The sequence below is a fragment of the Trachinotus anak genome, unplaced genomic scaffold (assembly GCF_046630095.1).
Source record: "Trachinotus anak isolate AG129_WGS33_773 ecotype Australia unplaced genomic scaffold, CSIRO_AGI_Tana_v1 ptg000014l, whole genome shotgun sequence".
Lineage (NCBI taxonomy): Eukaryota > Metazoa > Chordata > Actinopteri > Carangiformes > Carangidae > Trachinotus > Trachinotus anak.
In genome coordinates this window covers 4094916-4106329 of record NW_027273865.1, presented here as the reverse complement: position 1 = coordinate 4106329, position 11414 = coordinate 4094916, and the positions used below count along the sequence as shown (strand labels likewise).

Sequence of the window (11414 nt, the reverse complement as noted above, 5' to 3'; positions counted from 1 at the left end):
CATGTTAATAATAAAGTCACATGGTGTCAGTAAAATAAGAAATTACACACATTTTGTAATTTCAAGTGTTTATTTTTAATCACACGTTGATTATAAATCTGTCGGTGGAGGCGTTCAGGGTCAGCTGCGACGTTTCAGAGCTGAGGAGAGGACAGTGACACAGTTTTAAATATGATCTGGATGTGTTTGGGTTGAAACTGCACATATTCAGTGTTTCCAACTCTTAGAAAGTTTTTATTGTTGCTTGTTTAACTGTCAAGTGATCCAGACTGATGAGGATGCTAAAGCTACAGCCAGTCTGGATCACAAACAGTCAAACAGCTTTCATTCATTTCCTCAGTCTGAAGTGAAACCTGGCGACTGGTTGTCTGTGCTCATCTCTGCTCTCCACCTTTCTTACCTGTCTTAACCACGTCTGTTCTGAATTAACACCCAGGAAGCTACATTAAAAGTCTGTGTTTTCACTGCTGGTGATTTCAGGTGATTCCAGGTGACTTCAGGTGATTCAAGGTGATTTCAAGTCGGAACAGTCAGAATCATGAAAGGGACAAAGGACAAACAGGATCAGACAAGCAGGACTCTGTGTCTGAGCTCTCACTGAAACATCTCAGTTCCCAGCTGCAGTGAAGGCAGCATTAAGGCCACTCAGGTGAAGTCTGCTGGTTTTTATTTTCCCACTGAGTCCAGTCACATGAAAACTACAGTTCAACATTCAGACTGACGGATCAGAGTTTGAATGAGGAGCTCTGAATCCTGGTCTGCAGAATCAGTCAGATGAAGGTTCCTGAGGGTCAGATGTTACTCTCAGCTACATGTTTGGTTACTGAGCAGTTACTGTGGTTAAAGCAGCAGTTAGTTAAAGTACAGAGTGAACAGAGCAGTGAAGGGGACCAGAGGTCTCAGGTTTACAGGACCACAACTTAATCTATACTCAAGGGCCCCTTACTCAGACAGCATGACACTGCAGCGCGTTACTTTCCAGCTGGAAACTTTCCTCATCACTTCCTGTGACGAATCACCATGATGTTCCAGACAGGCCAACACAGTTTGGTCCCCATCACAAAGGGGGGAGGACGAAGTGCTGCAGGAATCAAGACTGTTCACTGCTCCACGGCCTCCTGTGACTGGAGAAATGCACCCTCGGAGTCGTAGTCGACTCCACTGCTCTGTTCTCAGCATGACACACTTGATCAATCATGATCAATCCTAAGCACCGCCTCTTTCCCTCAATGCACCGCAAAGCAGGGCTACAAAGACACCTGGGCCACAGGTGTCCCTGTGGGAGCTGGACTGGAGACTGATGGACTTGGATTCAAAACTAATTCTCGTCCAGATGTTAAAGTTCTAACAGAACCTACAACAAGCTGCTCTTTATGATAACACTTTACAGGAAATACAGGAGGTCTATTTTTCCCTTCCTCTGTAACTCTGTATGTGTTTGTGTGTGTGTTGGGGCAGAGCCTGATAGACAACAAGGTTGTTGTTCACTGACCAGTTTACCTGTTCACGGAAAGTAACTAAGGGAGGCGGTGCAGAGGATTGGTTAATTATTTCGAGATAACAAAAGTTAAAAATGAAGGATGACTCAGCAGTGAGGTCACTTCACCTGAGCCTCACCTGAGCCGGACTCAGAGAACCAATCACATCAGATAGATTCTGCTGAGCCTGGAGAACAAACTCACGTCTCTTTTCAAGTCACTAGTTAAATTGCACCAAGAGTAAAAATCTAAAAGTTTCAATCTTCACCACACTCAGTCACCTGTCCAATGAGGGCCCCTCTCAAATCACCTATCCAATCAGGGCCACTGTCAGGGGCCCCGGCCACAGTTTGACCAACACATCAGCTCAGGGTTTAATGGCCCTGATGATCTTAGAGGTCGCTCCAGGGTACAGGTGTGGAGTGGAACCAGGTGCACCTGCAGACCCTCAGGAACATGTGTATGTGATTTGATCTTAAAGAACACCCCCGCCCCCGCCCCCGCCCCCACCCCCACCCCCACCCCCACCCCCCAGTTTAACCTCCCACAACCTGGACATTAAAAAACCATGGAGTGAACTTCCTGTTGTGACGTCACAGTGCTTAAACTTTCAGTGCCTGTATAGCTGCTGCTGTTGTCATGGCAACACCTTTTCATATATCTGACTGTGACGACATTTTGTCACCATGTGGCCAACAGACCAATCAGAGCCATAACCGTCTGTCACATGACAGTAAAAGTCATGTCACGCTGACACGTTGACGTCCCTCAGAGCAATTGCAGCGGTCGTTCCATTGGAGGCAGCAGAGGCGGTTGCCGCGGCAGCAGGCTGCGGTGGCTGTGTGGAGGGAGAGGGGGAAGGGGTTATGATGGACAGAGCTGGGCCATTCTGATTGGCTGGTGCGGAGCTGGTCTGGAACAGGATCTGCTGCAGCGTCCGTCTCAGGTTTGGATGCAGGCGACGCTGAGTCTGATAGAAAATCTCCACAGCAATGCACTTCATCACCCCGGCAACCAGGTCCTCGTACAGTGGGACTGTGTACATCCGGGACGTCTGTGGACAGGAAAGACAACAGAGACACTTACAAAGAACCATGGGGACTGTCAGTGAAATCTTCACTTTATCTTTGTTATAATGATGATATTTACTACAGTATCAGCAGTAATACTACAGCCTTAGTAGTAGTACTACTGTATCAGTAGTAGTACTACAGCATATGTTCTCATGTTCTCACGTGTTTGTGGAGAAAGGCCCGGACTCGGGGCAGGTCTGGGTAAAACGTGTTCCTCACCACCATCTGCAGCCAGCGGATCTGAACCTCAGCATTCAGACCATCAAACAGAGACGAGTAACAACCAGACAGACTCACCATCACATCTGCAGAGACAGAGAGGCAGAGAGTCAGAGGCAGAGAGGCAGAGAGACAGAGAATCAGAGAGGCAGACTCGTATCATCTGTGTTGCTCTCCCACCACAGATTCACCACTGCTGTCATTGACTCAGTCAGGACTCTAGAGGACTCAGGAGACCAACATGAGTCCATATGTGGTCTTCAGACAGCTGTGCTGCCACAGAGTGATACTGCTGCTGCCAGGCACCAAAATCATCAGAAAATCATCATCAGGTCTGGATCAATAAACCGTGTGTACGAGCTACACCTGACTCCACCTGGCTACATGAGATGAGATGGAGGTTAACAGCAGAATCTGTGGTGGGTGGTCCAGGATCAGAGGGAGCCAGTATCCTCAGCTGAGTTACACCTTTCTGTTATTCCAACAGAACTAGTGCTGTAATCCTGAACCAGTACAGGTTGTCTCAGTAGTATTACCCTGTGGCAGTGGTAGTATCAGTATTAGTACTAGTCTTAGCATTAGTAGTAGTAGTAGTTGTCTAAGTATTACCCTATAGTAGTACTAGCAGTGTTAGTCGTATTAGTACTAGTATTATTACCGTGTGGCAGTGGTGAGTGGTCCAGCATGCGATCCAGGAAAAGGACAATCTGAAAGGTGCTCCAGGCTGACAGGTCAAAGGTGGTCAGGGTCTGCAGGTCTGGGGACTCAATGCTCCTCCACAGATCACACAGGTCCTGGACCGGCTGGATCAGTACACCCCCTGCTGACAGATCCGGTTCATACAGAGGAGGCCCACATCCACTGAGCCAACGCTCAAACTCCAGACCTAAGGACCAAGACCAGGGCAGGGGAGGGAGGGGGGTTCACACTTTAACTTCTCCAAACACACACACATTTTTCTGTTATGTTGGAAGTTAGTAAAATACGAAGGTGCTCAGTTAAGTTAACAAACCCCCCCCCCCCAACCAACCAACCGACCAACCCGACGGAGCCCCCCCCCCACTCACCTTCTCTCTGAGCCACGGCAGCGCCCTGCAGCTCGGGGAAGTAACCCAGGAAGTAGTCGATGAGGTCCTGAGCCACCACGCTTTTAAACTTAAACTGTGAGATGTAATCCTGAGAACACACATCAGACAGGTTCAACTCTGACCTCTGACCTCTCTAACTGTTTATGACAACAAAGCACATCACTGCAAAACAAGGAGAAAACAGCTGTGAGCCCAGGGTGCAGGCAGTCCTCAACGTACTGTGAGCTTCACCTCTCACATGTTTCTACACAGTTATCACATGTTCATAGAGTCCTGCAGCTGGAACATACAAACACAAACACACGTAATGTTATTCTTTTTTCAATACATATCTGAAAAGGTGAAATGGTTCACCCTTCTCCCCACAGCCCCCAGGTCACTCCTCTCACTCTGAACGACATGTCAAACTCCTGACTGGTAGTCGGCCTACTACACAAACCTACTCCAACACATATCTCACACCACCGTGTTACCTGTGGGACTGCAGGTAAGAAATGCTTCACTGGCTCCAGGAAAATATCCAACTGCATCCGGACAGACTCAAGTACCTCCTCTGCTCAAAAAGCCCTCACCTGACCCTGATTTCCTTCACTGATTTAACAGATGTAGAACTGAGAGAACCAAGGTCTCTACTGACCTGAGGCTCCACTGATCCACTTCACTGAGTCTCTGAGACAAACACCAGGTGATCAACAAAACACTTGATGTTTCTTTGAGATTTCAGACTGGAAAAGACAACCTGATTGAGACTGGAACAGACCAGCTCCCACACACCCAGACAGGAGCAGACCAGCTCCCACAGACCCAGACTGGAACAGACCAGGTTCAACTCGGTCCAACCATTCGTCACCCAGAGCTTCAGTCAGTGTCTCTGTCTCTGAATCATTCAAATATATTTGCCTCGTACAGTGAGAGAGGATGTCTGAGCTCAGCTGAGTGGGTCTTTGTTCTGTGTGTTGTGTGTGCACATGTCTTTCTATGCTTGTGAGGACATTTTGGCCCATCCTCACCTTCAATGGCCGGTTTGAGGGTTAAGACGTGCTCCTATCCCCATCCCCATCCCCTCCCCCTCCCCCTCCATATATGTGGACCCTCACCATATTAAGGGTCATCCCAAATGAGAAACCTTTAGTCTGCTGTTCAAACACACTCATCTGTTTTCCTCGCTGACTTTACAGTCTGAGACAAAACCAATGAGGCTGGTGTTAAAAGACATAGGGAGGAGTTAACCTCTCTGTACCTGAGGTCATGTGACCTTTAGTCTCATGGTTTCAGATGTGATGTTGTATCTGTTCCTCTCCTTCACTGTGAAACAACATAACAGCCATACAAGCAGGCGTCTATCTGTTGCCATGGTGATTGTGTCCCATAAAGGTGTTTCATAATCTATCGATACCCTCCCTCTTTATTAGACGTGAATAGGGCTGGTCTGGGGCTGGTCTGGGGCTGGGCAAGGGATTCAGGGTTCAGGTTTAGGTCAGGCTTAAGGACTAGGGAACACATTATGTCAATGAGTGTCCTCACGGGGATGGTGTGCTTACTGACCCTGAGGAAGCAGTCGAAGCTCCGGACGTCTCCACAGAGCTGAGACAAGTAAGACACAAAACAGAAACCTTTCTCGTAGGTGAACAGATTCATCAGAGTGCTGGGGTTCACACCTGGAGGAGGGAGGAGGGGACAATGATGTCAGCTCGCCTGTATGACTGTCAGTGACACCTGTGTGTGTGTTTCTGTGTGTGTCTGGTTACCTGGCTCAAATTTGACCTGCAGTTTGCTCACAGGGTTGTTGTCTCCAAGGAGACGCAGCTGTCGGTGGAGGGCATCCAATCGCACGACAGTTTCCAGACAGGTGAAGGCTTCACCTGAAGATGGGGAGGAGGGGAGAGTTACTACGTTTCATTCAGTACTACTGCAGGTGTTGTAGTAAAAGCAGCTGGTTGTTTTGGCCTCTGTAGTGATGCAGTATATGGCCAAAAGTATGCAGACAGTGTGCTCCAACAGTATTTCCTGCAATATTTTCAGCAGTACTCCTACCATAGGCCTCCGTAGTGATCCTCCTCTGAGCATATGTTGCCAGCCCTTCGCTCAGCCACATCTCCTCCCAGGTGGCGTTGGTGACAGCGTTTCCAAACCAGCCGTGAGCGATCTCGTGGATTACGTCGATCAGCAGGAACTCGCTGCTTTCCAGGATGGAGGCGATGATGAAGGTGAGGCAGGGGTTCTCCATGGCAACGATGGGGAAGGAGGGGGGGAGGAACACGATGTCACACCTGAGGGACGGTGGAGGAGGTTACTTTTGTTGTGAGTCATTACAATGTAAAATCATCTGGACTGTAATCTCACCTGCCCCACAGGTACGGCCCAAATAACTCCTCGGCCACGCCCAGCCAGCGCTCCACACTGCCTCCCAGCTTCTTCACTGCACAGGACAACAGACATGGCTCTGCCCACACACGACTCCTAATAGTGGTCAAAGGTCACATTAAGTTGGATGTGATCTTTATCAATAGAGACCATGTCCTCAGTTGTCTTTACAGTTACACATGTGGATGTTTCTGACACACTGACAAGTCATCAGCTGATATCTTGAACTTATCAACAATCTTCTCTACATCAGTCACAGACCATCATGATGAGTCATGTGTTGAGATGTCACCTGATCAGTCTCAGTTCCCGCTCTGTCAGCTCAGTGTTTGGTCTCCTCCAGCTGCTCTGAGTCTGTCAGAGGACAGAGATTCTTTACAGATGTTTCTGTGAGAACAGCTGGATGAGCTGAGACTCACTGTGAAGCTAAGGATCAGTGTCATTATAAACACAGATGATCAGTGTTTTACATTATGTAGCTGAAGTCACTCACTTCAGTCTCATCCTTACACTGATCACATCTGTGGACTGAAGAGGACCACACACTGATCTGAGCTCAGTTCTGGTCTTTGATCAGGATGCTTATAGAGGTGAACCTGCTGCAGTTGACTGTGTCCAGTCTGCTGGAGCCAGTCAGTGAGCAGACCACTTAAACCCCATGGTCCTGACTCATTTAAAACCTGTATGTCAGCGTGGTGCAGGTCTGTCTCTGCTTCATGTGTCTGAGAAATGCTCTTGTTTACTTTTTTCATTGTACCTGTTTCATTAAACCTGAAACATGTTTGATTTTATTCTGTTGTGAGCTGCAGCTTCATTAATTTCACTCATGTGACCTGAACACCCCCCAAACTCGCAGTGGGCAGTAACTGACCGACCTTGGGCCGACGTCCACGTGCTGCAGCTCTCCGGCCACCAAAGCCACCAGGTAAGATGGGACAGGAAACTCCATGGAGAACTGGAAGACCCGGTCCTGTTTGGAGTAGGAGCTACGAGACGCGCTCATCAGAACTGTCACTCCGTCCGGGACCTGGAGAGGAAGAGGAGGATGAAGAAGAGAGCTGCTTCTCTGTCCCTGGTTTCTGTCTCATCTCTGATGTTTTCTCTTTTAAACTACTCCACCCATTTAACTTCAAGCTTCCTGTTTCCAGGTAACTCACTTCCTCTCAGGACTCACCCTGACAGTGGCGGTGTATGTGCTCTTGACGGCCGGCGTGTCAAAGCATGGGAAGAAGGAGCGGTTACACACAGAGTGACCCTGAGTGAAGACCAGAGGACGAGACTGACCACAGGTCAGCTCAGAGTCCAGCCACCAGATCTGACACACACAAACACCATCGTCATCAGCATCTTTATCATCATCATCAACAATGTCCACATCATCATCATCATCATCATCATCATCATCATCATCATCGTCATCGTCATCGTCATCATCTAACCCTCACCCATGTTGAATACTTCCATCAATAAAAACTGGTCTGATCATTTTAAAATAATCAATAACGATGATCAGTTTGTTGAAGGTGTGAACATGAAAGATTTAATCAAAGTAGTTAAACAATTAAATAAATTCAGCTGTGACGCATCATCATGACCCCTCCTCAGACCAAAAGCTCCTCAGAACTGGGGCTCAGTGGACTTGGACCTTGTCAGACCAGGATCTCATTAGACCAGGATCTCATTAGACCAGTATATCTATGTTCATTGTCAGTAAAGGACCAGCTCACAGGTCAAACTGCTGCAGTTACTCCACATATCAGAAAAAGATTTTCACATTAAATGTCAGAGATTACAAAATAAAATCAGTTTTATAGAAGTGAAGCAGGAGCTGGGCTCACGAGCAACAGTGACCAGGTTTAAACAGAAACAGCAGATATGTTGTTAACAACACTGTGTTCACGTCCTAACTTATTTTATGGTCTTAAATATTGCTGAGGATTATGGGTAATTTTCCAAGTGAAGTCTAGTTTAGTTTTCTGTATGTCTGCACAGTCCTCCTGAGGGTCTCTGAGGGTCTCTGTGGACCAGGACAGTTCAGGACTCTCAGACTCCAGATGTCTGGATGTATGACAGTCTTTATTTCTATTTATTGATAAATGATTGATATACTGAAGAGACCAATCAGCTGATGGTACTGGTATCATAAACAAGTCTCCTTACCGCTGGTCCGTCTGTGGTGGTGTAGCGGACCGTGATCTGGATCGGTCGGCCTGGTTTCACGGTTGCTGTTGGCAGACTGATGTTCAGCGATGATCCGTAATCTGTGAACAGGTCAATCCGGTATGTGAGGGAGATGGACTCCTCCTGTCCACACCCGGGGACCTTACAGTCTATGGAGTGGATTAACAGAGAGGGATGGGAGTCCAGGACCAGGGTGTGAACCCCCACCTGTACTGGGATCAGATCCAGAACCAGCCAGCCACTCATCTCCTTCACAGCAAAGTTCAGCCGAAGGTCCAGGTGGAAGTGTCGCAGCTGGAAGCAACTGAAGTTAGATGCTGAGGCCACATCCACCAGGGGGCACCGTGGAGACCCAGGACCCGGACCTGCTGAAGGCTGTGTGGAGTCCCCAACACACTTGGCCCCAGAGACTGGCAGGGACTTCCGGCAGCAGCATAGAGAGGTGGGAGTCTGATGGAGCTCTGCCATCATGAACTAAACCTGGGACTAAACCCCACTTAGACCTGGACTAACTGCATCAAGACCAATGAGAACCTGAAGAGGACTCTTTAAAACTTCAAAACCAACACTGGCGGTCTTCACAAGGACAGAGAAGACTAGGTCTGACTACATCTAAAATCAGTTTTAAACCAGACTGTCTGTGTTAACCAGACCAGATTCAGGTTCTGAGTAAAACAAAGTCAAACAAAACCTTTGCATAAACCAGAAATAAATAAGGACACTTGTGATCCAGAACTGAGCCTATACCTGGACTACCTGCTTCTAGACCCTCACTAAACTCAGGTCACACTGCACTGATAACCCAGTTTAGGACGGGACTAGTTTTAGCCCAGTTACTCAAGTTAACCAAACTTTTCCCTCTGGGACAGAGAGAGTCACCAAAACCACATCAAACAAACTGAACCAGAAACCAGTAGTTAACTCCAAACAAGACACTTAAACCAAAACCTGGGTCCAAACCTGTTTCTAGACCAGTAAGCCCAGTATACGCTACACTTACAACCCAGTTTAACACAGGACTATTTCACCAACCAGGTTTGAGCTTGGGACTTAACTTATACTCAATTTAACTACTACTGAAACTACATCAGATGGACCAAAGACCAGCCTACATTCAAAACCCCATTGAACAAAAGTCTAATTTAACTGAAGTAAACACCAGTGAGGACACTACTGATCCAGAACTGAGCTTAAACCGGTTTAAGTCTGGACAGTTTCAGCAAATATAAACTCAACAGATAAAGTCCAATTTAACCTCCTTTAAACCAAATGTGGTCCCAGTTTTAACCCACAGACTTGACTGACTCCGACCCTCGGTGTAAACCAGGCCAAATTACATTCAAAGACCTACTAAATTAAAGTGTGACTGTAAAGTCTAACTCACAACAAGGACACATACACCGAGAACTTCTCCCTCCGTTTAGTCCGTTTGACCAACAGACCTCATTAGACTCGATTATAGCCGAGGCTAGCTGCTGTGTTAATTAGCTCTTTTAGCTTTAAACCAAACTCGCTTTAAACAACAGGCACTTTAACAGTCGGGGATAATGTCGGAGCTGGAGGTCAAAACAGCGGCAGCGTTAACTAATCTAACTAATTTAACTAACCTGGTTAGCAGAGCCGGCTAATTAGCAGACAGTCTAATTAGCATTAGCCGCGCAGAGCTCATTATCAGTGGGTTTAAAGGACAAGTAGTTTAAGTAAAATCCATCAGGACCCGGAGCAGAAGACCCAGACAAACACCGGCTCCTCCGTGTGAACTCAGTCCTGCTCCCTGCTCTCCGTCCCGGTCACTGAATCCAGATCCTCCCGGTGGGTTTAACGTTAGCGGGAGCAGGTGAGAGTGTCGGTGTGTGGGGGACAGAGACAAAGATAGGAGAGTGTCCTTAGACAAAGACACAGAAGACACCGGAGGAGACAGAGGACTGAGGAGGATCTGCTCCCGATCAAACAGGAAGTAACAACCGGAGCAAAAACTTTCTGCAGACCGGGGGGTGGGGGGGCGCTGTGGAGCCGAGTAGACCAGCACCAGGTCAAAGGTCAGCAGCAGGGCTCAGGCATTCATTGAGTCTTTATACTGAAACAGGTAACAGACTGGGGGGCGGGGGGCTTCAGGTCAGACCAGCAGGAGAGAGCAGGTGGACATGTAGACTGGAGGACCTGGGATCGAATCCCCAACCCTGAGATCTAAGCCTCAGTCTGTTGAAGAGTCACATGACTACAGTTTCTGTCAGTCCTAGGAGGAGCGGCAGATGTTCCTGCTGCCCGTTTCCTCTCTTTATTTATCAGAGGAAAGTGATTTAGGTAAGACAACAGCACATTAAACCAGAACTGACATAAGAACATAAGGCAAACATAAAGGATGACAATGTACAACCATAAAAGAAAAGAAAAAAAGCACAGGGCTACATAAACACAGAAATATTTCAGTCAGAGGTAACAGGGAAAAGATTCCATTTTCCAAAAGCTTATTGTTGTTGAATAAACTGAGAATCTTGAGCGGGGAATTCAGTTCTGTGACTGAAGGTGAAAATTTAGGAATTGATTTGGAGAATTTCTGTGTATGGATAAAGATTTTTGCATATGATGAAGTTAAGCAGATCTTCAAGAGCACCATCATTTGGATTATCACATTAACAAATATTGTTTTCAAGACAGAAAGAGTTAGCAGCTTCAAGAGAGTGAGACTCCAGATCTCCCCAAAACTTCTGGAATATTTCACAAAAAATAGGCGAGAGGTTGTTTCTAAATCATGTTTACGAAAGGTACAAGAGGAATCAGTGTATGGAAATGTGGCAATAAGACAGCTAGCAGGGTATATACTATGAAAAATGTAAAAATGAACATCCTTAACCTTGTTTGATTTACAGCATTCAGGTAGGAAAGAACAGGGGCTTATTTCGGTTCCACACACAGGTTTTATGGGGTGAGAAAATGTGGAAAAAAGATAACTTCAGGACTAGAAGAGCCTGCTGATGGAATTTCAATAATCTGATTGGTGATCTGTTTGG

The 11414-nt window shown here is 47.1% G+C and overlaps 1 protein-coding gene across 1 annotated transcript; it reads right to left on the bottom strand.

Annotated features, from left to right (window-relative positions):
- Positions 1-51: 51 nt before the first annotated feature.
- On the bottom strand, positions 52-10362 carry rnpepl1 (arginyl aminopeptidase like 1). Its single transcript, XM_071496965.1, has 11 exons — positions 8383-10362; positions 7397-7537; positions 7098-7249; positions 6202-6318; positions 5893-6128; positions 5607-5720; positions 5404-5516; positions 3838-3946; positions 3429-3656; positions 2714-2856; positions 52-2532 (listed from the first exon to the last, which is right to left on the bottom strand). The coding sequence occupies exons 1-11, from the start codon at positions 8872-8874 to the stop codon at positions 2224-2226; spliced, it is 2154 nt and encodes a 717-aa protein (XP_071353066.1). The 5' UTR covers positions 8875-10362; the 3' UTR covers positions 52-2223.
- Positions 10363-11414: the final 1052 nt, after the last annotated feature.